At 40.9% G+C, this 27129-nt stretch overlaps 1 protein-coding gene across 1 annotated transcript; it reads right to left on the minus strand.

Moving 5' to 3' along the window:
- Positions 1–1799: 1799 nt before the first annotated feature.
- PANK3 (pantothenate kinase 3) lies at positions 1800–25049 on the minus strand. Its single transcript, XM_051631312.1, has 7 exons — positions 24504–25049; positions 16470–16822; positions 13886–14139; positions 13070–13246; positions 12104–12227; positions 9526–9651; positions 1800–8152 (listed from the first exon to the last, which is right to left on the minus strand). Exons 1-7 carry the CDS (start codon positions 24529–24531, stop codon positions 8102–8104), a joined length of 1113 nt encoding a protein of 370 aa, XP_051487272.1. The 5' UTR covers positions 24532–25049; the 3' UTR covers positions 1800–8101.
- Between the last annotated feature and the right edge of the window lie 2080 nt (positions 25050–27129).

A 27129-nucleotide genomic window follows, 5' to 3' on the forward strand; every position in this document is an offset into this window, starting at 1 on the left:
GTTGTTTATCAACTCAAGCATATTTCTGAGACCTTAAGTACCCTCAATGCACACATTCCCTTTCTACGTGGCTTAGCTTGGTCCTCCCAAGAAAGGCACCTTCAGGAACTGAAGAGCTTTGCTGTGTCCTTGGAAGAGAAATTTTTACCTAGAGAAACTTGGTGTTGCTTCTGTAGCTGCTTATGACCTTGCCTTAACAGAGCTGCTCTCGCCACTTCCCTTCCTGCACCCAGCTGCCAGAGCCCACACTGGGAGTCTGGGTCAGCCCCAGCTACTGCAGCCTCCTGGAGGCCATTGTCCCCGTGACCCTGTACAGGTACAAAGGAGCCACTGTAGCCAAATCAACCCTCTCAACTAAATACTCTCAGGTCACATAGTTCTCTCCCCATCCTGCTTGTGGCCACAGTGCAACACAGGTTGCTCTGTAGCCCTGATGAGGCACCTCTCTGAGGCAGAGGTGCTGGTGGTGCAGCAGACACTGTGCCCAGCACCTCCGGACTGGAAGCAGTAGAACGTGGTCAACCACCTTGGTACCTCCCACACGGTGCACAAAGTGACTGGTACTACTGTTTGTGCTGTACCCTGAAGTGGCAGAAAGTGGATATACTTATTGAACACCTGCTGATGGACAGAAATGCCTTTAGAGCAGGGGGTTTCACTCTGGGACCAAAGACAAACTTCATTTTTAACCTACGGGTCTCAAATAGCAACATTACGAGGATTATTAGGTTTGTGTTTCTGAATCTCAATAAAAAAATTAAATACAGCTGGCTGAACAGTCTTACAGTAAGAGGAAGTAACTTGTTTCAAACTATTATTTTTAAGTCAGATCCACAGATAAGACAGAAGTAAACAAAGCTCACAAAGCTTACCCCATTCCCTGAGATTGCTGAGAAGCTGTGCCAGGAAGCAGTTAAGGATCCCAGCTGAAATGCAAGCCAGCTCCCACAAAAGGCTACTACAATTCACTCAAAGAAAGAAGAGACATTTCTGCATTAAAAAAATGGCAAACAAACCAACAATCCATAAAGTTGGAAAGGAACTTGCATTTCTTACAAGCTCCTTTCCCTTAGGTAAAAAGAACCACTGTGGTGCAGAGCTCCTCTTTGCCAGACTCCATGGAGATACAACACAGAATGGAATTTTCAGGGTTTAATTTTTGGCAGTTTAAAGATTTGTAGTTTGGGTGGCTAAAATATTTGTACAGTGAACCCTGAAGAACAGTCTCTGACACAGCAAGCCTGTTACACAATGCACAGCCAGAACGCTGCTGGGGCACAGGCTTCATTCCTGACAACTTCTTGGCCGGAAGGCATCCAGTCAGAACAACTTCAGGGCAACACAATGACTTCTCCAAAACATAAGCAAAGAAAAATTTCAACAGAGGAGTACCTGCAGTTTATATATAATGTGCAGCTTATACATAAAGTATCTTTTTCAACAGGAAAATACCACTCTGAGTCACCTTTGTGCATCAATCAGCATGTGATCTCAGGTTCACAAGGAAGGCAAAAGCTCATGGCAGTTTCAGGGCATACTTTTCTACTTCAGGACTGCAAAACTGATGTTCTTTAGGACATCAAATGTTTTTAAAAACAGGACCTGAATCTAAGTACTATGAAGCATAGGTTTTTATTAAAGAAGAGGAAAAAAAAACATGAAAAGCACACCAGCCACGTTTCCTCTGTATAAACATTACACAACAACCCCCAGCATCAAGTATCAGCAACTTAACATGCTAAAGGAAAAACACACCCAGAAATCCCTCCCCCAAGCCCCACAAACACAGGCAAACAATGAACAATCTCAAATTATTTATTAGGAAAGACAAAGTACTGTTTCAACATTCATACAGAACAAAGGGTAATAAAACCAGGAAAATAAACTGTAAAAAGTAGGCCCATCACAGAGGAGCTGGGTTATGACAAAGTAAATGAAACCCAAAACTTCATTCATGCAAACAAGCAGTAAAGAATAATTTACAGTTTTGATGGGAGTTACAGCATTGGCCATATTTGGGTCCCAATCAAATTATTCAGTGACATATTAAAGGGATCTAATCTGTACATTTAGTAATGAGAATCTATAAAAAGAAAAATAATTTAAACCATTTACAAGAGCTGTATTACAGATGGCATCAAGGTATAATTTACAAGAGCTGTATTAACAGGTGACACAAAGGTATTAACCAGTAATTTATGAATTATAATTTGTAGCACATATTTTTACATCACATCTTCAGTGTCTGAACAGTAAACAAGGAAGTGGAGACATAACATGAGTGCAATGTAATAGAATAAGGCAACTTAACCAAATGGCTCTTTGGAGAACTTGCATCCTACAAGGGTTTCCAATTTTATAAATTGGCTTGTCCATTTTCCTAACTAACTAAAATATTTGAAGACAGCAATTGGTGATTAGAAGGCCTGCATATAACAAGACAGTAGATGGAAAATTAAATACTCATTTGTTAAAATGCCAAAACTCAGAAACATAAAAAAGTGCAATTATCAGAAGCCCTCTATATCCTATCTCTATACCATCAAGACACTAGATCGTATGTTCTAAATGTAATGTCTCAAAATACTAATTCACTAGTTTTATAACTCAATTCTTTTGCAATGCAGAATCTGAAACTAGTACACCTCCTCCCAAAGCCTGTATTTACAATGTTCTTAAATTGACGCTACAACAATTGTGAAATGCTAGCAATTTATAGTAAAGATTAGCAACTGGCACACCATATCCCTGCTTATTTTATAGGTGAGATGAACACATTTAGCTTTTAAAATTATTTAAATGGGTATTTTTGCATTGTCAACAACTTCCCCAAATGCTTACAGTAATGGCTGATTTACTAGATGTTTTAACAGAGAACAAATGCCAATCGTGTTCTACTTGGTACTGTTTGTTCCAACAGCTACCATGACAAAACAAGATGAAGGATAACACTGCAATCCAGCAATGGAAATCATCCGTACCATAATGCACACCAGGAATGTCATGGGCCTTACAGAAAGCAGCACAGGAAGCCAAAACTGCCAGTGACTTGGCCACATTAACAAATGCAGTCCATACTCTCTTAAGAAAAACAAAAGGGCAACTTGAAATAAGGCCAAAAAATTGCAAATCATACATTTAAAGTCTGTCAAAAAGGACCAGGCCATAAATATTTTATTTACAATTTCTATTTAGAATCTGTATTTTCAACAAATGATTTAGCACCAGCAGGAATATGCAAAGTAGCATTATTGTGTTCCCCAGGCAGAAGACCTTGAGGCCTAATCTTGCTCATTAGTTTAGAACAGTCCCCATTTAAGAGAACCATCTACTCCAGTAACTCCAGTGAGCAGGATTTGACACTCAGTTATGCAAACCCAGATCGCTCAAACAGATCCCATTAGCACATTAATAATTACACATATATTACAGCATCTTTTGAGATGTTTTCAGAAAGTGTGTTTTTATGAATACTTAATATGCTTTACACATGTGAAGTAAACAAAACTAGTAAAATGTTCTAATATGAGTTCTTTGCAGACTTTAAGCTTAAGGAATGAGTAGTTTTATCACAGGTGATGTACTTTGGAATATACCAGGAAAACTTATAGAATGTAAGCAGGGAATTATGCCTCTATACTGTGATCAAACATTTTTTTTAATCTTGCATGGTCATGTCTGAGGAGTTAATTCATGCATTTTATTCATGATTATTAACGATGATTAAGCTGCTCCCCCTCCGTGCATTAATGGGAAACTGAAAAATTAATACAACCAAACCAGTAACTGCCAAGTCTGTTCCCAGCTCTGCATTGTGACCTACAGGTCTTGGTCAAATGTTTCTATTCTGACCCATAGACTTTTGTTCACTTTTAAACCTAAGCAAAGCTCTACTACATATTAAATGTCTTTTTTTAAGCCTACATAACCCCCCAAAGAGAGACTGCAGAAAGCCCTGTTGCTCAGCTAACACCAGTCTGGTCAGGTGTGCAAATGGAGAGAAGATAATAGGCTGAGCTTCATCTCTGATGTCAGGTACATTGTTTCCTCAGGATTGTATCCTCTAGTATCCAGAATGCGAGTAGTGAAAACAATATTTAAAAACAGACTGAATGTAAATTTAGGCATTAATGTAAATTAATGACTCAATGCATACAACACCATCTAGTCTTTAAGAAGCATGGATTTGCTCTAGGTAAAAGACACTTCAATCAGTTCCAAAAGTTAAAATCCCACTGTTATTCTGAAACATTTAGAAATGAGAAGTTACTGCAGCTTATCTGGAAGCAGGTATTTCCTGAAGACCTGTACTGGATAGAGACAGAGTTAGTATTACAACCCTTAAGGGCAACACAATCACCTTGCATGTGTACTGCCAACAACTTAAATCCACATAGGAATCTGACAGTATTACTGAAGTAATATTTAATCCATTATGAGATGCCAGAACCGAACTTTTATACTTAATATACAGGCTGAGAGGAAGTGGGACGGTGTGGTCTCAATATTCTTTCCATGTCATAACTCTCAAATTATGACTGGAGGTGTTGGCAGAACCACACAGGTGCTTGCCTGCAGAACACTACAGAAAGATCTTCAAAAGGCAGGCCAGGCATTTGACCATCCTTTGAAAATCCAGACCAAACTATAAGACAAAGTAAGTGTATCAGTGCTGCTTCTCTCCAAAGTGGTAAATTTATTGAGGCTTTACTAAAACAATGAAAAAGTGTTTATACTTAAACCTCTGCTAGTGAAGTGTGCTGAGGGTGTGTTCATTCCAGCTTGCTAAATACTCCACATGTAGTTTTTCCCTCTCCTTCCAATTGCAGTTCCCCTAGTAGAACTAGAAAGGTGAGAGTGATGAAACTTAATAGCCATACCAACTTGGAACAGCTTCATCTAAAAAGGAACTTCTTTGGCCAGAAATAATCTGTACTCAGGCAACTACAACTTGCATGGCTTTTAGGGAGATACAAATACAATAAAACTGTGCGTAATATTTAAAGACCAAGCTGAAGAAATGAGACCAAGAAACACAAAAGCATTAACCCAAGGAGAGGGCTACAGGGATCAGAAGCCAGAAACCTGATGCTGTTTTCCTGGCAGCTCTAGCTACATTTGATAGAAGGGATCATCTTCATGGCCAACTAAATTATCTGCCATTTCTCTGGTAAGCAACTCCTGTTAGGAAACCTCCTGGATAAAGTCTCTATACCAGCAGAGTTGGCATGATATGAAAAAATTAAAAGGCACTCACATGGCTGATTGAGCTGAAAACGATTACACATTCAAAATGAGCTTTACATTTTACTTTAGTAGAAGAAATACCATGCAACTCTCCTCTAGAGAAGTAGTTCCACATGAGAAGACAACAGTAACCCTGAGAAGAACCCGAATTTTTCCTACTGTAGCACATCACACTAAATCACTCTAATGCTGCTTCAACCAATTTGCTTTGAGGAAAAGAAATAGCCAGGGTTAAAGTAAAAACAGAGATGAGGAAAAAGCAGCTTACTTCAGTTTGTGTAAAAGAAACAAGCCTTTTCAACCTGTTTAGGAGAGAATTTAGATGAAAAGACTTTAAGGCTTGTCTTGCACATATTTGTGATGCCTAACATTTCTACTGGTGTCAATCTTTGGAGACTCTAATAACAAGTTCTAAATTAAGAGAAATTGAGATAAAACCCAAAGATGTAGCTCCAATACAGGACCCCTGGGCTTTACAATAGGGCTTGCAAACTCTGCTTGCTTTTGCAATGAAATAACAGTTGTGCTGCTAAAACTAGCAAAAGGAAGCAGACTTTTTTTAGAAGCACAAGGGAAGTACAACAGAGGTAGGGCATACTTTTTGATTCTCACAGTAGTTTCTATACAGCACACCTATTCAAGAACTACTCCATTAATTTATTCTCCATACAATTTCCTTTAAAAATCCATTTTAGGTCATATCAACTTCAAAGGGTTTAAATTAACCATGGTCATTAGGTAATAATCTTCTACACGTGCTTCTGGTAAATTTTATACAAGTAACTTCCAACTACTGCTTCAAGAGGTCTCTTTTAGCATTACAAAATGAGAAGTGAAGTAGCAATAAACATGGCCTAAAGGAACCATCTCTAATTGAGCTGTAGTACATGTCAAAGTACTTCACTTGGCAATAAAAATAGTGGTTGGTTTGCAAAATTTTCAGAAGGTTGTCAAAATATTCAGAAAATTAAAGTTTTACAACCAAAAGTTACTTTCTATAATCAATTGGAACTCCAAAGAAACAGAATAGAGCGTCTATAAAGACATTCTATGAAAACCGTATTGACTTGTTCTCTGAAGCACTCTCATTTAGCATCAGATCAGTTGAACTGAGTGTAGCTTTTGTTTGCTTTTTTGTCTAAAATGAAACAACAAAGCAAGCACAGTGGAAATGTAGTATGAGTACCAGGAAAAGCAACAATACAAGGAAATGCATTTGCCACTGGCATTGGGCTTAATGAATTGGCTACTCTAAGTCACTGTATTCTTAAAGGACAACACTTCTTTATTTTTTGAACATGCGAGTATTGGGCTTGGAATTATAGGAAAAGAAAAAGAAGACTGAAAATAGCACAGAGAGGTTTGTTGCACACGAGGTGGATGTGTTTGTGAATATAACACAGGCTTTAAAAACACCTTAAAACCCAACATCTGAATAGGGTTTAGTATGATTGCTCCTCATGCACTTATAGAAAATATTTAACATTAAAATGATAGCATAAAATTGGGTGGTTCTTTAGTCCAGAAAGAGTCATATAGCTAATGATTGTTTAATATTCTTACAAGTTTAAGATCTCATTTCCTGGCTTCAGGACTAAACCTGTAACAATAATCACAACTGTAAATTTTAAAAGTATACAGAAAAACCCAAAGAACAGTTCCAGAGCATGGATTTTATCCCAAGGCCACAATTTGATGAACAGTTCTATACTGCAAGTGCACTAAATGTTGGTCCTGCAACACAAACTGATGCTGTCCTCAACTTTCAAAAATCAAACTCCCAAATCCTAAAGTATGCTAACAACCTTTCATTTTCAACATCTGATTAGATTCTGATTAAATCTTATAAAATTAAGGTGAAATCAGTTTCAGATTAGTAGGATGGGGCAGAAATTTTCCAAACTTCCACAGAAATGAGCCAAAGCATCAGAATTACAAGGTCCCATATTTAGTCTCTTTTATAAAGATTTCTTCAATTCTCTCAGGCTTTGTGGTACCTTTGCAAATAATGATGCATGATGTCAGAATTTAGAAGAGAGACCAAAAAAAAACCAAACCAGAATGCATTTTGGAAGTCATGTCCTCAACAAACAACCAACCCCCACAACTTGCTTTCATTAATCATCACATTCTTTTTCCAAAGCCAATCAAAGACAGAGGATCTTCCCAAAATACCAGCTGCATCTTCAAGTAAGTGCAGTGGGTGAGTGAATATCTTGACAAAACCTTCAAAACATTAACTGTTTATTCTGCCGCTTTGGCCCATTTTTTTTGTGTTTCTACTCTTCCCACTGAGAATTAAACCATTAATATTAATTCCATTACACATAAAAATAAAATAATTACTATTCTTCCTGTGGGAAGCAATTGTCTACAGTTTCCTCACCTTGTAGATAGTACCTTACTGATTTTAAAGATGTTTTCTATACGTACAGAGGGGAAACTGTGCTCATAATATAGTACAACTAATGACATTAATTTTTCATTCATCAGTTACAGAAAAAAACTGATGGGCCTAAAGCCTCAGGAGTAAATTTGCAAAATTTTCACACTGAGCACTTAGGGGATTGGCATTCCTTCTTCTGGCAGCTTGTTTTCAGAAGATGTATTGCATGTGTAATACTGGCTGTACGTACCAAAGAACATGAACGAAATCCCCAAACATTTCACTTTTCAATGCCCAACAGTGTGCAAACCCCTTCCCTACAATGATAATATTCAGTAGCACATCACTTCTTAAAAACAGGGATGGAAAACCGGCTATTTTCTTCTCCCCTCCCCAGATTTAGTTTCCATTGCCATAAACAAGTGTCATTCAGGTGGAAAACAGTTCAGTGTAGTGACATCCGGTCTCTCAACTGAAATTTGGCAGCCCGAGAAGAGCACCAACAGCTCCAAAGTAACCCTGTTCAAAACAAAAAAACAAGTATTTCAGGTTCAAGTAGGGTACTGAATACTGTGCTCATCACATGTCAATGACAACAAAACACCTGGTGGAACAATGGTACAGAGAGAACACCATACTCTTTTCATATGTAATCTTAGCATTTTTTAAAGCCTGCAAAACAAACATTTTATCCTTCTCTGGCTTTTAGATTTCACCCCAAGCCTCCCCACACACTGCAAGACTCCTAAGACATGTATCAATACTCCTGAAGCATGGAAATCAGGTTTGGTTTGCTTTTCCTTATAGGAGCTTCATATTTTCATTGCCAGAGGATCTTCATCCACAACAACACTATTCCTAAGGTTCAAGTAAAAAATTCCTTAAATTAACTTAATATCACATTTTTTTAAGAATTATGACAGAGCTTCAACACCATTTGTTGTTCTGTATACTTGCCTGCATAAAAAACTCCACATTCTCCTGCTGGATTACTTTTCCCCTTTGGGCAAATAATATGTTCCCCTCCCTATAACTACGAAATATAGAAGTGTTTAGAGTCTACACTTGACCAAGTGAAAGAATTTAAAATTTATTCAAGAAAAATCTGATTGGGGGTAGAGTTAACAAGGAACCATTCTGCTGTTACTGCAGACACTAGCACCAAGACAGACTACTGTCAATCTCAGGCTGAGCAAGAAAGGAAAAAAGTTGTAAGAATCTACTGAAGGGGAATAGATGTAAAGCTGTAATATTTGCAGACCAATGAATGGAGGCCAAAAGCTGTCAGCCAACTGCCAAGACAGCTATGAGTCCCCCAGCTACTGCACCTGTAATTAATACCAGTTGCCTACACTTCAACGAAAACAGGTGAACTCTCTCAGCATTACATACTGATCTAGATTGCAGAAACTGCTCAAAAGCAAGTTAGTCTCAGAGCATAAAATCACTACAGCAACTTTTAGGTTGATCTGTGGTACCAGGAAAGCTGTCCTTGTTGAAAGCAGTCTTGTCTTTCAGGATGTTGCTCAAGCTCACTTGAGAACAATTAAGTGTTTCAAAGGCCCATGCTTTAGATCTCTCTAATCTCTGAAATGCAATTGCTATTGTTGCCACCCAAAACCAAGCAAAGACTGATGAAACTTAGCACAGATCTTAACATGTCTTGGCCCTCTTCAAAAATCGATGGTGTGAACTGAGATAAACCCAAGTGACTGAAGCACTTCAGTGGCAGAGTGACCCTGGAGAACCAACACAGCCAGAGCAACCTCCTCCTCTTTGCAGTGTCTGTGAGTACTTGGTGTCTCAGGTTACCACGTGTCTGAGAGCTAGTCAAGGCATGCATTTTTGGTTTATGTTAAAACCCTACATGCAGATAAGGAACCACAGCATACCTCATGTTCTAGGAACAAGGCCTTCAGCTGGCCTTTTGACCAGTAATCCAGTGCATATGCAAGAAGCTTCATTGACAAAGTATTCACACGTAAAAAATTGCCAACAAACACAACTCTGTTTATTTTCTAAAAAGAAGAGAAAAGCAAAGGATTAAGTCTTTTCACTGTGCAACACAGCTTTGAAAAATTAAGCTATGAAAGAACAGACTGTTTGGAGCAAGAAAAAAAATAACCAAACAATTAAAACCACAATTAAAACATGGTTCCAAAATTTAAAACAGCATACTTGGGGAAAAGGAAAAGCCGTGCAACCCTCAGGAATTAAAGACCTTAATTTACAGAAAAGTAGCACTTGTGTTTCAAATTAAGTGAACATTTCCAGTAACTAAGCCAAAGAAACAGCCCAGCTAAAAGTGAAATTAAAGGAAAATACTTGTACTTGGAAGAGAAGACTCAATGCCTTCATAGCCCTGTACAATGCTGCTTGATCCATATGCAACAAGGCAGCACTGTAAAGAAGCCGAAGACAGTAAGACATAGCAGATGTTCCTTTCATCTTCAGACCTCAATATACCTCAGTTTAAAATTAGACTAAGACTTAAATATCAGAAGTGAGCTGTGAATTTTAATCAAGTAAAATGTAAAAAAGTGAAAACTGTTCAATCTTCTCCATTCACTGAAATACATTCAACGTTAAGTGGAAGCAACATGAAACACTAGCTTAATGGTATGAGAGCAAGAACTAAAGAAAATTTAATTGTGTCAGTGCTTAACTTAGTGCTTAAATAAGCACTTAGTTACGTTAGATTAATACTTGTAGGCAAGTTGCTACAAAAACAAGTATGACAGTTCAAATTACTAACATGCAACCATTTTTCACCATCTTGATTATTTCACAGTGAAGATAAAATAAACACACTGTTAAAACACTTAAACATAATTCTGTTCTACAGCAGGATGTTGAAAGAATTAAATCAATTTTATATGTATCAGAGATATTAGTTTGCAGATCACTATCAGCCATTTCTTAAGATTTGTAGTTCTGTAACAGGGTTGAAATTAGACAAAAAAACCCCAAGAACCTTAGGAAAAAAACCTCATTTGTGCTCTTTGAGTTCTGATTTGTACTCCTTTACCCCACTCATAAATATAAATAGCATACATTTGTCTTAGACTCAGACTATTAGTATGTACTTTTAACTTCACCTTGATCTTAACCTTTTTATTCCTGAGCTTTGCCCAAAAGCATAAAAGCTAAAGGTAACTCAATGTCCACAAAACTGACTTTCTTCTCCAAGATACACATGAGAGAAAGAAGAAAATGGAGGTAGAACCTGCAATATTCAAAGCAGAAAAACATCTTAGTCTGGCTCCTAAGCAAAAGAAGGGTTACCTTTGGTCTTCTCAGGAAAGCTGCTAGTTACTAATCCTCACTTTGTCCAATGTGTGTTGATAACAACTGAAAAAAACCCTGGTGCACAGACACCCACGTCTTCTATGCCTGTATTCAGTATTCTTCCCTAGGTTCTTGCCTAATCTAAGTCTATGCTAATCACATTGTAACTGAATGCATACTGGTTCTGCTTAGCAGAGCTTGGAGAAACTGAAGAGGGTAGGAAACTGTCTGTACCAACCAGTAAGAAGACAGATGTCAAAACAATTTGAAGTCCGAGAGTTAGTAAGAATTAAAAATAACACTTAACTAGAAGCAAGGCTTTCTATAAGCTTTAATCACAAAAGAATTTCAGCTTGAAGAAACTGCTGGAGGCCACCAGGTCCTACTCACTACTCAAAAGTGTCTTTCAGCAACTTCAACATTCAGGTTGCTCAAGTCACATGTTTTGAAACTCTCCAAGGATACAGTCCACAGTATCTCTCCAAGTCCATGTTTCAGGGCTCAACCACTCTCACTGTGAGCATTTTTTCCCCTTATACCAATCAGAATTCCCTTTGCTTGTGCCCATTCCTTCCCATCCTTCTGCTGTGCATGGCTGTACCTGGCTGCCAGTTCTTCACTCATGAATAGCACCCTGCTTGCCTAGGCAGCCTGCCTAGCACTTGTGCCAGAAAATTGTCCCCAACAGACTGACATGGACTGCTTGTGATCTGCCATGTCACCCTTCCAATAGGGGCTTGGATAGTCCCTCATGAGAACTAGGACTTACAGGTGCTCTAATATCCCATGCTGTATGTGTTTCTGTACAGAAACTTAAAGTTGGACCCACAAACATGCCAGTTTCACAAGGGGACTACAAGTCCTTTCATCACAACATCCCTGCTCCCCTGGTCCCTCACATATCTGCAGCCTTTGGGCTCCATTCTCTAACAAGGCTACTTTGAAACCTTCCTCATTAGGTTTCCCTCCCCACTGGCAAAGACATCCTGTTCCACTTCTCCAAAAGGCAATAAAAATATTCGACACCAATTCCTAGTTCTTTAATACTAGATGAATGATGATCTTCATTTAATTTGAGAACATACTAAAAGGTTTAAAATGATACATCATTATAGTAGGAATTTAATCTGAAACAAAAGACTAGACCTATAGACAGATCACTCCCTTGTCAGAAGTTTTTACCTCATTTACTGCACACATCCGGGCAATAGACCCGATGTTGTTGGTGATGGTGACCAATATGGCTCTTGCAAGATCTTCTTTACTAACAGACTCTCGCTTCTCTTTGTAGATCATATTCCCAAAACTGTAACAGGAAAAAAAATATCCATTTGGTACAAAGTGATTCACATGCATTTGAAGTAATTTCATGATGTAATTGTGACAAGAATGTTTCCAGTGAAGGAATAAAATACATGTAATTTTAATGCTGTAACAGAACTTAAGCCTCATGCTTGTTCTTATTAAATCTGTATTAAGTACAGCCATTTGACAACTGACATACTCTTGTCACAATCACGATTTCAAAGTATTTTTGCTTAGATTGTGGACTTCTATAAAGAAGCACCTACAGCAAAAAGTAGTTTTATTCTTAGGCAAGACTACTCTGCAAACCTAGTCACTGTAAATTAAGTCAATGTCTAAGTCAGACTGGTGAATCCTTCAACTCCTCCTGCTTGCTTCCTCACTCACAATCTCCATCTGATCCTCTGTTCTCAGAGAAGGCATCCAGATCAGCTGGATGGTTTTATGAAGGAACACAATCTTCTGCAACAGCCAATAAATGACTAACAGACATAATTTATATAAATGAAGAGTTCTAGATTAGAAGGACATTTCTGTTAATTTCTTACGAATGATAGAAAAGAAAAAACAAGACAAGAATCCATAGCTATGCATGATATTTTACTATTAAGAACTCTGTGTCATATCTAAGGTTTCTTCAATACCTAGCTAGCAGGCACCTGCAGGTTCACATGGTCTAAAGCTTTCAGAAAAAGGGAGTTTTCAGAAAAATACTTCAGGATGAAAACATAACTTGACTACAACAGAAGTCTGCAAAAAGCACTTTTCTCTGTATTAGTTTAAATCTTGCTTTTGAAGCTCCTCAAACCATCAGAAAAATCAATTAAAAAATGTCTTGCTTACCTGGATGCTACAGCCCATCCCGGCAAGCCAAATCTTTCATAGTCTCCTCCATAAATATCACGAACCAACTTGTCAGCATGTGTGCTGTCTCCTTTGGATGCCATCTCCAGAGCTTCTTCAAAACTTTCACAGCCCGTCAACAAACTGCATAAACCAAGAAAGGTCCCTCCACCTAGACTAATAAAGAAAACTAGTTGCTTTTAAATAGTATTTTCTCACATCAAAGACTCTTATGTCTGACAAACAAAATTAACAAAGCCCTGTATCTTAAACATCACACTGTGCTTTCTTGCTCAAGGTTCACTACACAAAGAGCTGTCAATCATGCTAACATTTATGTAAGTCACTTAGAAGAAGCTAACCATACAGGAAGAGCTAACAAATAGTTATCAGCTCTCAAAATGTAAGCTGGAAGACTTCATTAGAGACTAAAACTCCCTAAATACCCATACCATACTACTGATTCTAATCCTCAATCATCTTCTGTAAAACATGTGGATGTATTTATTTTTATGAAGGAAGAAAGACACGGGTTCACTGGACACCAAAACTTATGACAAGAGCTATAGAACTCTCACTATGGAGCACTCCTAGCTCTCATGGATTGATAAAGATGATACTGGCTAAATCTCCTTCCTAACACCACTATGAGGGTGTGCTTCAATGAATACAGCAGTAAATGAGAGATAAAATACTTTTCCCTACTACAGGGTGAGGGAAGAGATAAGGGGGAGGAGTCAGGGAGAGGAAGCACTTTGAAAACAGGGGGCTCATTGTTCCATAAAATAGCAGCTTCAACTTAGGTTTTTAAATTACCTTGTTCCAGTTACTCTTTTATAGTTATCTTTGGAATGGACTGATAAAATACTGACTCCTGAACCAATGTTAACAACCAGCAGTGGGTATGGATCATCCAGGTTAAAAGGCATCTTTTGGCATCTCTCAGGATCTGAGGCATTTTCAAAATAATAGCACTCTGCCTGGCCATTGAAGCTGACAGAGTCTATATACAATAAGCCTTTGACAAGGCAGTCAAGCTCATCCAGTTTGTGCAGCTGGAGGTTTCCAATCTGTGTTAAAAAAGCAAAAAAGACACTGTCAACATGTTCTAACATAGCTTAAACATGCTACAAATTTACAAATGTATTTGTGTTGCCTAACCCTAAGAAGCCATCTCAGGCAGCTAATTCAGGAACTTCAATTCCTCTATAACACCAACAAAGAATTCAGAGGTAAATTCTGAATGTATCAATTAGCAAATTACTCTGACTATAAAGCTAGATTATCAGGCTTGAATCAAGAGCAAACAGTATAAATATCTGCTTTGGCAAGCCCAAAGATAACTTTTGAGATACTCGGACATTAATCACTGAAAACTGAGCAACATTTTTCATCAACCTAAATTAAAAAAAAACAAAAAGGGTGGCCAAATACCCTAGAGGCCCCATCAAGTTTGTCTCAGTGAAGCTCACATATCTGCACGTCTTTTCAAGGTTTGTGGTTTCTTCCCCCACCTTAGAAGTCAGTAATTTCTAAGATGTCAGGAGATACAAACCTAAGATAAAAACCTCAATGAAATCATACTAACTACCCTTGCAAATTCATTAATACTCCAATACTAAGAAAACCCCAGGTCAGAAATTCTATGGGACTTCAGGTTTGTCACAGTTCTTCCTCAGTTTTGCACATCACATTTGAGCTGCTGTTCTTTCATAAAGCAGAAAGACAGTTTAAGAGGTGCTGTGGATTCCAGGAAGCCTGTAATTTCACACCATGATTAATCCAATTTAACTCTGGGCTTTCATGCTGTCTCTGTTACCACAGCAGGGAGTTCCAACAATTACAGAGTCCAATTAGGATCTAATCCAAGAGAAAATACGCATAAAGTCTATTTGTGAACCAGGTGAGCTCACATGCAGAAAGCAGCCTACAGATGGGTTACAAAGTTACAAACAATCACATGGGACTGCACCCTGCCGATTGACATCAGAACCAGATCACAGCACTGCCAGTCCTCTCCTCTGTCCCCTTGGTGCCTTCAGCTTTTCTTGCCATAGCACAGCTGTGAAGCTTTAGGGAACTACTCCAACATAACATTTTGTGGTGGGGTTTTAGATAATGAACTAGTTCTGCTGCACAAACTGTGACCCCACAAACAGTTGTACCAGCTCTATGCAAGACTTGTATTGCTATATGATTATTTCCACAAGAATGGAAATACAAAGAGATTTTGGAAATCAAACATCTTGTGTTATTGAAAGTTTTCTTGTCTCTAGAAGCACAAAAGGTCTGCAGCCACTTTAAATCTAGGACATGTGCACACTGGATACTGTGATAAGATTCTCAGTTACAAGCAACTATCTTTGGAAAGGAACTGCACCTAAACAAGTGATCAATTTTGATTGTCAAGGGAAGAATCAAAACACCTCAAGAAAATCCTGAACCACACTGCAGTTGATAAAACCAATGAAAAGCTGGTGTGTGAACTATTACAGGAGCTTGACCTGTACAAATCGATGGACTCAGATGCCATCCACTCAAGGGTCTTGAGAGAGCTGCTGATGTCAGTGTGAAGCTGCTCTCCATGATCTTTGAGAAGTCGTGGAGATCAGGAGATGTCCCTGAAGACTGGAGGAGGCTAATGTCACCCTCATCTGAGAAGGGTTCAATGGTGGACCCAGTTAATTACAGACCCATTAGGCTCACTTCAGTCCCTGGAAAAGTCATGGAGCAAATCCTCCTGGGTACTGTCACATGTCAATTGAAGCAGGTGGATTTAAGCCCATGTGGATTTACCAGGGAACAGTCTCCCAAGGGAAGTGGTAGATTCCCCCACATAGGACAGTTTTAAGTCTCAGCTTGACAGAGTGCTGAGCCATCTCATATGAACTATAATAGTACCTAGAAAGGTTGGACCAGATGATCCTTGAGGTTCCTTCCAACCTGGCATTCTATGACTTAAGACATAAGCATTGTCACGGATCTCTAAACAATGCACTAGACTAAATTAATTAAGATGAGTTAAGATTAAGACCCACAAACACTGAAAGCCTATCATCAAAGGCTGCTTAGGAAAGAAAATTCAAAGTGACTCAAGCTCCTCAACAGTTTAACTACATTTCCCATTAGAAAAAACAGGTAAGAAAATGGTTAACTTCTCAAGGATGTCCCGCATTTCACTGCATTAATGGAAGTTGCTAATGAGCTGCGACCATTAGGTCTTCATATTTATTATGATGTCAAAAAGCATTTTTCTAGATTATCATACTTAAGAGTGAAAAACAAAGGAATAGTTCATAATCTTTGAGCATTCCAGTTTTTCAAAGTACTGCTAACTTTAACCCATCATCAGCAAGGCTTCTGCCAGCAGGTTCAGTATGAGGAAAGACAGGCTACCTACTGTGCGAAAGTCTTCTTCAAACTTGTAAGCGCCACCACCAGTGGCACAGAGCACCGTGTGTAGTGTTGAGAAGTTCTTATTTCTTCCCATTTGGATAAAAGTAGGCAAATCATGAGTTGGGAATCGAATAAAGTGCAAGTTTCCTCTTCGAGCAAAAAGTGTTAAGTCTTTCAGCTCAAGGTGGACATCTCGAATGCCAGTGGATCCATAGGCTACATTAGAAGTCAGGTATTTGCGGATGCTCTTCAAGCTTTCAACTTCCTCCTGCTCCTCCTCTGCAGTGATATCAATAGGTTCAAAATATGCAAGTTTCACCAAAGTTCCCCCAATGTCCATGCCAAACCATGGAAAAGCTGTGAAGATAAAATAATTCATTGATTAGTTTTGTTACAGAGCAAAAGCAATACATGTAATTTAAGCCAATGCTAGAATTTTTAACAAGAGAGACACTAACAAAAAACCTCACAGGAACAAAGATTTAAAACTAATTTCCATTATGTGACCTTCAATATCCCTCTGGCTGCAGGTAAAAATGGAATAATGAGCAACTCTATTTACACATTTAAATGCTGTCACATGCGCTCACCGCGCCTGAAAACTCCCCAAACCACACCACACCTTTCGTACTAACTCAAACAGAATTCAACCACTTTTTTTTTGAAAACACAGGATTTAAATAACCTTCACTCTTAAAATACTAGTTTTGCCATAGCTTAGCACAAAAACTGCAATGCACATTTGTGAGAAAGCAGATTACACTCCAGAGCTGATGACAGCAGCAGGATAGGTGTTCCTCCTCCAAGTTATCTGTTGCTCACTTAACAGGCTTTGTTTGCCAGGGAAGCATTAATTTATGTATATTAAAAACTGACACAGTTACAATGCCCAATTTATGGAGCTGAAGAGAGGTATTCCTTGAGGAGGGGAGCCCCTTGAGGTTACAAAGTTAGCCAAAAAGCACTATTAAGAAGTACATGTAAGACAGAAAATTAATATTACTGAATCTAGGTTCCATTTTTCTTTCTTTTTATCGTGGATAGTAAGAGGAACTTCTGTACTACAAAAATCCAATTCTAAACCACGAATATTTTGGCTTTGTAACTGCTGTGGGATGACTGCAATTCCTAACAGGAATTCTATGGTTTATGTCATGTATCATCATTTGAATAGGCCTGTATCAATATATATTCCTAACCACAATGAAAGAGACACTCAGCAACCCTACAACAAAGACATCTTCATCTGGGAGTTTCCCCAATATCATCCCCAAGAAACAGTGTTTAAAATTTAATTTGTAAGTTTGAAAAAGATCCTGAACATCTAGCTGGAAAGCTTGTACTTTTACCTCCTAATTGACACTGTAACTTGCTGGGTTGTTTGCTTTTGGTTTGCAGGGATTTTTTTTCTTTCCTAAACATTCTGTAGAGTTCCAGTTTATTTCTTCAAATGCAATTAATATATTATAGAAGCATGAAACTCAGAAATTAAAACCAGAAGATGTTAACATGTTCATCATGATTAAGATGTAATTAGGTTGATTTACATTACCAGTGGGATCTACCCTTGAGAAGAATGGCCAACCAAAATATTTTCATGTATTTAGTCAAGGCTGGCTGTGTGCCAGTTCATTTGTAACAGGAGTGAAAATAAAAACAAACAAAAAAAAAAACCCCAAAAAACTAAACAACTTGAAAGTTGCCTGAATGTTCACAAATGGGTATCCAGGGAGTATAGCCAGATATTAACAAAAGTGATTGAGTCAGTAACCCTACTCATCTTGAAAAACAACATTTAAATGTAAGGATAAATTGTCTGATAAAATCTAGCTCCAAGAGGGAAAAAAAAGCCCTATAAACCTGGTTGTATAAAGCACTTGTGACTGTTCCTGCTCAGTAGGCCTACTGAATAACCAGCATTTAGGATTCCACAATAAGAGGGAGAAACTTTACCTTTTAAACCAAAAAGGAAAGTTGAACTCTAAGGAAGTTTATTCTGTAGTTAAAATGAGAACATATATTATGCTGAAAAACAGGATCATGCTGTACAATAGCAAATTTCTGGGTTAACTGAGTGATCTTAACAGCAATTTAAGGAGTCTGAGACTTAAGAAATAGGTCACTTTTCACCTCTGCAACAAACCCCAAACGTTTCACATTTTTCCACTCAAAATTTGTCAAGATCTGGTTGGTAAGTAGATTGCTCAAGTTTCATTTGCAAGGTGGAGGAGTTTCAACAAGCAACTGGCCCACATACTGTTAACTTACTCCTTGTATCAGCAACCCAGAAGAAGACATTACACAAGGATTCTTGGGTATGTAAGCCACTCTTGATTCATTTATTCACAGATCTAGCCATGAAAATTAAAGCCATTTTGTTTTCCAAACCTAGAAAGGTACACACATACATATATATGGCAATTGCACTATCTGTTGAACTGCAGCTGCCATTTTGGGACTGCAAGGATACAACATTTATCCATGCTCGAGATACCTTTAAGTATTACGAAATACACTGATTCTACAGAGCTAGAATGTAATTGCATGTGGACACAACATGGAAACCTAGTAAACTCTCTTCCTTTCCCTTGATCCTTAGGGTAGTCACAGTTACAGAAATGTTTCCAGAAGAGGCCAAAACCAATTGCTCCACCTTCACTTCAAGCTTGTATCTCTGCAGGCAGCAGGTTTCAGGACTTGCACAGCTGTAGCCATGGTTCTACAGCTTCAATTCATAAGGAGAGTCAATGCACCTGCAGGAAAACACTTTTTTTCCCTGCAGCTCTGTGGGGGTTTGATTAATAATAAAAAAAAAACTTTTCTCAGCCTTCCTCTTTGTATCTATTCCTATTCCTATGAAGACTCTACAAAAACTTGATGCAGACCTCAGAAGTATTCCTTGGTAAGAATTTAACTGCTGTCCACAGAACAAATCCAGTGCCCTGCCTTTTCAAAGTTCAGCTCCTCTCTGCAGAGCTCAGCAGCCATTTGACAAGGGAAAGGTGAGAATTGAGCTTTTTACTCAACACACCAAATTGCCTTGGACAGACTACATAAAACTGCTTCAAAAACATGCATTCTGCTTCTGGGAAGTCAAACCTGTCTCTGTTTAAGAATACATAAAGTATGTATTGTTACTATCTGAGAAGAGACAAATATGCAAAGTAGAACACAAAGTGGTTAGTCAAAACCCATACGGTTTAATGTGATGGTTTAACTTCACACCAAACTGAACTGTCTCCAACAGGCAAGTAGACTATCACAATATTCAACCTCATTAATTCCCAATCTCTTTTACTCCCCTTCTCTGCCAGGAGCCCCTGTGGTCCCTAGTCCCTACACAACAACTCGGAACCTTTGCTATAAAGCAACAGATTGTTCTGTACATGCTGTGAATAGAGGTCTGAGAGGCAGCCTGCACAGAATTAAAACACTAAAGATGTTCTAGATAATTGCCTACAACTGCTCCCTGCAATGCAGAAAAGCCCTTCCTACATGGAAGAGTGCTGTCACAAGGTGCTCTGCTCAAGTGGTGATCTAGCAGTTCTGCCTAGTAAGAAAACCCATGCTAATGGCTGTTGGTTGTCTTTTAAATTATTCTTTAGAGCTACATAGGGAGGCCTCATTCTCCTGTTTGCAATTCCCAAGTTCTTGGTGTGCCTAGTTTCTAGCAGCAATCTTAAGGTTGTTATATCTTATCATATAAGGTCTTTACATGCCAAAAGGAAATAATTACAGTTAAAAGTCTCTCATGCCAATACAAGCACAAAGGTTGAAGTATTTTCTTCTATGGGTTCTGCTTGAGCAGAGCAGAGGACCTTGGAAGTTCTCCACCCAGACCACATACTAGTATTTTGATTTTGCACACCCGTTTTGGATCCAAAGCCACAGGAAGTACACACTCAGAAACTTAATTATCCCCCTCTTTTTCAGCCAAGACTCTTCAGTTTAATGCTCTATTTGTACTCAGCTTTCAAAGACTGCAAAACACGTTGCTGGTAAACTCCTTCCTGAGAATGTAACGACACATTTGAAACACAAACACCTTTAAAATACTTCCTTCTCATTGTAAGATACAATAACAGTCTGGATCAAGCCTGCACTAAAGTAAGGTGAACTAACCTTCAAAGAGCAGCTGCCTCCTCATTCAAGCAGGGAGCTCTGCATCGTTTAAAAGAAAAAAGCCACAGCTATCAGTGACAGCAGAGACCAGGGCACCGGATTTTGTGTCCTCTTTCTAAGAAAGCTTATGTAAGACTTGCACTTCAAGTGCAAATGCAGCTTCGGGAACAACTGCCAAACCCTGCTGCAGTTTGTGATTCTATACTGGCTTAAAATACAAGAAAGGAAAATGATCATGAAATCACATGAAAAGTTTACTTCTGCCAGCACTGCAACAGTTCTTTATGAAAGTATTATCAGTTCTGATGCACAAAACTTATCTTCTAGTTCAGCCCAGCACATTGCCTTTCAGAACAAAACTAACCTTGAGCCCATTCTTATCTGATCACTGACAAGTTAACTATATAAAAGTTATACTGAACTGTTACACAGTTCGTGCTTATAAACACAGCAACTGAAACCAAATGCATCTTGCAGTTTCTCTAAACGTATCTTCCTCTATGTACATGCATACATTCTTGTGTTTCCAGTATTTCCCCAAAACATCTGCACACAGCGGAGTGAGAATGGTAAACTCTTAACTGCTCCATCAGTTAGAAGTCTAAGGTAGGTAACATCCAATAGGACAACTCTATAGATAAAGCACATCAAAGGCTGTTGAACTGCTGAATCAGGTGGGAGTATCCTGATGGCTGGGCAGCAAAGTGCCCTTGCAGTACCCATGTCACATGGATGTGTGTCTTTGAGCCTCTATAGAGCAAAACATTGAGTCCTTGAAGCACTGGAGACTTTCTCCACTTTACTAGTTTTTTAACAGGTTTTTTGTTCACATATCCCAAGTCTGGCTCAAAATAGATTTGGTCTGGACAGAACTAACACCCCAACTAAACATACGTGACATGCGGTGTCACATCCTCCCATTTCCCTCATGGGAAAACTCCACCAAACTCAAAGCTCTCTGCACGCGTTCCCACTCACCACCTCTGATCACGCTACAGAAAGGCCACGTTGAGCAGTGGGAGGACAGGTGGTAATTGGCAGTTACTGAAACTGCTCTTCATTAGGTTTCTGACATACAACTGCACACTGTGTAAAGCTAATAAAAGACAAAAATACTGCTGCTTTCATCTTCTCCCTCCTTGCTCATTCTGTTAATTTGGCTGACATCTCAGCAGCAATCTCTTTGAGGACAGGTGTTTTTATTCCAGTAAGATACAGCACGCAGAGGCATAACCTAACACTTTACAGATGCAAACACAGGATAAACTGTGCCTGACAGCATTAATTATTAGAAATGCAGTGGTTCTGTAAGACTCTGCTCTCACATTTATCATCTCCTCCCCCAAACCACCTCTGGAAGTTTCTCTTACAATTGCCAGCCATTCTTTCCCATCGGTGTTTCCTCAGAAGAGCTATCATGCAACTTCTGGTTGGAAGGGTCCTCGGGAGGTCATCCAGCCCAACCTCTCAATCACCCTAGCAGGAAAGTTGCCAACACTAGATGAGGTCAACTACAGCTTTGTCCAGCCAAGACTTGAAGACCTCTGAAGTTTTTCAAAGAATCCTCCAAGGATGGAGACTCCACAACCTCCCCCCAGCTTCCACTGCTACACTAACCACTTAAGTACAAGGTTTTCCTAACTTGAATTTCTGTTACCCCCCTTTAAAATGCCTAGACATTTAAAGGGCCCTTTACTAGCCTATTTCAAGAAAATTTCAGAAGCCATACTCCATAAATTCAGCTGCATTTCTCACAGTTTTTACAACAACAAAGTAGCAATAGCACTAGTGAGAAGACTTGATTCGGAGGGCTGCACAAGCACAACTAGGCAGTGTGTATCCACATCACAAATTCTGAACTCACCACGTCTCCATTTTACCCTCACCTTTCACCTGACATGGCACTCTGTGCAATCATGCTTTCTTCCATGATGCTAAACATACATAACAGATAAAAGTACAGGTAGGCTAAAGCAACCTCAATTCCACTTTGCAGGCTTTTACAACAGATCAATGACCTCTTGTTAAATAATGATTAACCGTTTTTCCTCTGCATCAAATTTGGCTCCAACATAGACTGTTTGTGTTTCTTTGCCTAAAGAAATGTATACCCACTCAGCAATTGTATTGACATGAACTGACCACTGTCTGAGCCAAACAATTTGGACCTAGACAGTCTAAAAGTGGTATTGTGAGCCCAACTCAGGTTTCAGGTCAATCTGAGCATGTAAGACAAATCGACAGCAGTATTTGAGAATCAAAGTCCCTGAGCATCAATGGACTTTTCCATCCTCAGTGCTTTTGTGGATCTGCTCCTCAAACATTCAGCTGCTCTCCTACTTCAGCCAGTGTGGGTAACTAGGAGTCAAGACCTGTAGAAGGAACCTAAAGTTCGTTGCCTAAGAAACTAAGTGCTACTATCTTAAAAAAGGCCACGGGCTTGCAGATATGTAAAAGAGTCAAGATGAAATAAACAACTTAGTTTGACACTGTATTCTTCCCCTCCACTGCTTAATACAGTTCCAATTCTGATTCCCATCATAAAAACAACATCAAAGTTCAGGTTCAAGAACTGGAAGACTGCAACTACAAGTTCAGCTAATTTAAGCAGTTAAAAATTCTTGATAACATTTGGCACCAATACCTAAGCATTAGGTTTAAATCCATCATTACAGAAAATGAATCTTTTGAGGCCCAGCAGAGGCACTGCTGAAACAAGCAGGTTTCTACACTAGAAGCAGCCCATACTCTCACCACTTTAAATCACCAAACTACTAAAACATCTTAGAGCCAACTAATGCTACAGAATCTTGCTATCATTCCTTAAGTATTATACCAGATAAAAAACATGCTGTCTGAACTGTACTCTTCATAAACATGATTACAGTCGGTTCAGCAATTTCCACACACTGGCACTAATAAGAGGTGATGGCTAATTGTGTGTTACAAGATGCTTATTTAGGCTTTCCTTAACACACCACAAAGTATTTTCACAGCCAAAGTCAACTGCATGTTTATAGCTATTTCTAGAAATACACTAATACTTCCTCTGTAAAGATATGTTTCATGATTTGCTTCTTGTTGGGCTGCTCAAACAATATATTTAAAATACAGACTTTCAACAGACTCTTAATTGTATGCTCTTCATCAGACAGGCATGTCATATGACTAAGAACAACAAGCCTAGTTCTTTAGGACGAGCCACCATTTCCATACAGTTAATCACCCTGAAAATAAGTCTTTAAGTATAATGACAAAGAAAAATAGCCTGACTCAGTGGAGTAATATCTGCATCCCTTTCAGCTAAGGTCTATCTGTGTAGGTCTGACAGGTGTGCTGACTTGCACAGCTGTGTATCTGTCACACTGTGAAAACTCTGCTGGTACGAAGACTAACTTTACTCAATCCAATTCCCTGTTCTCACAAAAAAAGTACCAATGGCCCTAGGCATTTTGTCTGTATTCATCTGAGTCTAAACCATGCCTGTGCCCTCCAAAATAAATATGATACTCCAAAATAACAAACAGCATCATCATGGCTGTGCTTATTACAGGGGAGCATTCATCTCGTTTTAAGAAAAGACTCGTCCCCAAATATCAATCAATATTCTCTCTAAAAAAACCAGAAGTTGATTAGCCCTTACAAAATAAAATGGTACCAGCTGCAGCCGCCCACGCAGGCGTTCAGCGCAGGAACGAAGTGGCATCTTCACTAAACCCGTCACCCATCCCCAAAAACACGACTGTCTCGCCTCCTGCGCCAAGAGAACCCTCCCAGCGCAGCCCCAGGCCCGCACCCGACCCCTCACGGGAGTGCGCCGAGGCCGGCCGGCACCTTCCCAAGGCACGGATCAGCAGCCCCGCCGTGCCCGGGCCCCGCCGCGGCGGTGACGGCCGCCGCCTCCCCCCGGCCTTACACGGCTTCTTGGCATCCTTGATCTTCATGGTGCAGCGGCGGCCCGGCTCTGCTGCGGCGGCGGGGGCGGGCGGGGCGCGGCGCCGCGCCCGCGGTGGGCCTCCTGCCCCTCGCCTGATGGGGCGGGCAGCGGCGGCGGCTCCGCGGGGCCGGGCCTGGCTCTCCTGATCCGCGGCCGACGGGCGCCCGCCTCCTCGGCAGAGCCCGCCGCTACGCCCGCGGCCCGGCCGGCGACGGCATCGGCTGTGGGGCTGACGAGACGAGACGGGGCGGGAAGCGGCGGCCTCACGCCCGGCCCGGCCCGGCGGCGGGGTCCCGCTGCGGGGCGCCGAGCATCAGCCCCGGGGCCGCCGCGCCCAAGGGCAGCTCTCCCCGCCGCCTCGGGGCACGGCAGCGGCCGGGGCGGAGGAGCGGGAAAGGCGCTGCCCGCCGCCGCGGTCCCTCTGGGCAGGAGCGCGGCCCCGGCCGGGACGGGCGCGGCGGCTCAGGCAGGAGCCCCCTCCGGCACAAGATGGCGGCGGCCCCGGCAGCGGCGGCCGCGCCACACAATGGGAACGAGGCAGCGCCTCGCGCCCGCCGCTGCCGCAGCGCTGCCCCCCCGCCCCCGGCACGGCGCGGGGCACGCCGGGAGTTGTAGTCCGGCCCTGCCCGCTCCGCCGCGCTCTGCCTACAACTCCCGGCGTGCACCGCGGCGCTTCCCGCCCGCCGCTCACCCCACGGGCTCTCCGCCAATCAGGAGGCGCCTCCGCCGCGCGCGGGGCTCTGTCAGTGCTGGGGCGGCCCCTGGGGAGCCGGGGTCGGACCGGCCGGGGCTGCCCCTTGTCCCCCCCCCGCGTGGTTCCTGAGGGAAAAGTGTCACATTGAAGGCTTTTCAGTACGTAAAGAAGGAAGCTCAAGTTTGTTTTTCGTTTTCCCTCCGCCTGTGTGGCTGGAAGCGCTCACAGAGTTACCAGAAAGAGCTGAGGAAATGGCTCAATCTGCTGGTGCCCGGGCAGTGACAACTACGCAAATAACTGCAGCCATCGGGAAGCTTTTTCCTCACGCAATGCAAGGGTAGGCTGGCATTCGATGCCCCGTCAGGAGGGCTGTGGAGAGTCTCCTTGCTGCCAGCAGCTGAGTAAGGGCAGGGCAGGGATGGACCTGGCGAGATCTCCTCACAGCTCTCCGGGTTTGTGGCGGGAACCAGGAGCAGACAGCCCTTATCCCCCGCTTCCTTTGAGACCAAGTAATTCCAGATCAATTCCTGTGAGACAGGGTGGATCTAAAAGCTATGGATCAGGAGACGGGTTTAGGCATCAGCTTTGTCCTGGAAGCTGAAGTTTCCTGACGTGCCTGGAGTTTTGCTCTGGCAAAAGTCTCTGTTGAAGCCACCTTTCACAAACAGAGGAAAGGCTAAATCCTCACCTGCTTGATGAGGTTTATTCATGAACCTGCTGTGTAGAACCAGGAATCACCCTCTCTTCATCCTTCATCCCCCCCGCTTGCCCTAAACACACGTGCCAAAACACCTTTTACCCCAGGCCGAGCGACCTTTGCTTAGTCCCGATCACTCCCTCCCTTCAGGAAAGAATTTTGGATGTCAAATTCCACAAGGGGACGGTGTTCACTTACGGCCCTACTACAGGGACAGATTTCAGACCTAGACCTGCCCTCAGGTCATGCTGAGTAGGCCTGGCTGAGCTTTGCACGACCAGAGGGCCCGGGTGTCTCATTCTGGGGCTCTGCGTCTCCTTCGAGCACTGCTATTTTGTCGGGTCTCGCTCTAAAAACTGCCATAAAAGGATTTCGTCTTCATTTTCACCCGGAATCCTACATTTTAAAAAGCCAAAAGTCTCACGTGGATGCCATCTCCCATTTATCACGTTTGCTTTCTGAAACACCTGTGTTTGGAAAACCTACTCTGAAGTCCTCTTAGAGTTTACTTCTTGCCCGTTAAAGGAAGTTAAGAGTCTATTAACAAGGCCACAGAACTTCTCTCTTCCTGTAAGCTGCATTTCATTGTGGAAATTCCCTTGTGTTATTCTTAAAGGGAGGAAATTTTCTGGTGTAGTTTTGCGGTTTTTCACTGCAGTGTAGTTTGCCTTTGACATTTTAAACACAAGCATTTACATACATACTAGGGAAAACAAGAATTTAGCTGCTACCTGGAAAGTAACTTGTGCCTGTTCATATAAATACACTCTGTGGTCATGAGATAGTGTCTTTAATTTCCTGCCTGTCACCAGACTATGCAGGGTGGGATGTTTTGTGTAAAACGAGCTATCTGCTGTTGGGGAGGCATCTCTGCTGGGGTAAAGAGAAACAGATCTGCAGTGAGGTTCTTCACTACCTTAGTCCTGAGACATTTTTTTCCAATGCCTACACTCTATGTTTCCAACACAAGTCTAACTCTGAAGGAAAGTAAATAAAAGTTCCAGTAATAAACACACACATACAACCCAGAAAAATAGGGAAAACCTACTCTACAGCCTGACAGCTGTCCAATTCCTGCTCTCTTGAAACAGGCAGAACACTTCCTGACCCAGCCTTTCCCTGAGGAAATTATAATTCTCCCTTTCCAGCAATGCAGATCTGGTGATTGGTTTCCTAGCCCCTGACTTCAGTCAGGAGCAAAAATCACTATCTTG

Source organism: Apus apus, chromosome 13 (genome assembly GCF_020740795.1).
Source record: "Apus apus isolate bApuApu2 chromosome 13, bApuApu2.pri.cur, whole genome shotgun sequence".
Lineage (NCBI taxonomy): Eukaryota > Metazoa > Chordata > Aves > Apodiformes > Apodidae > Apus > Apus apus.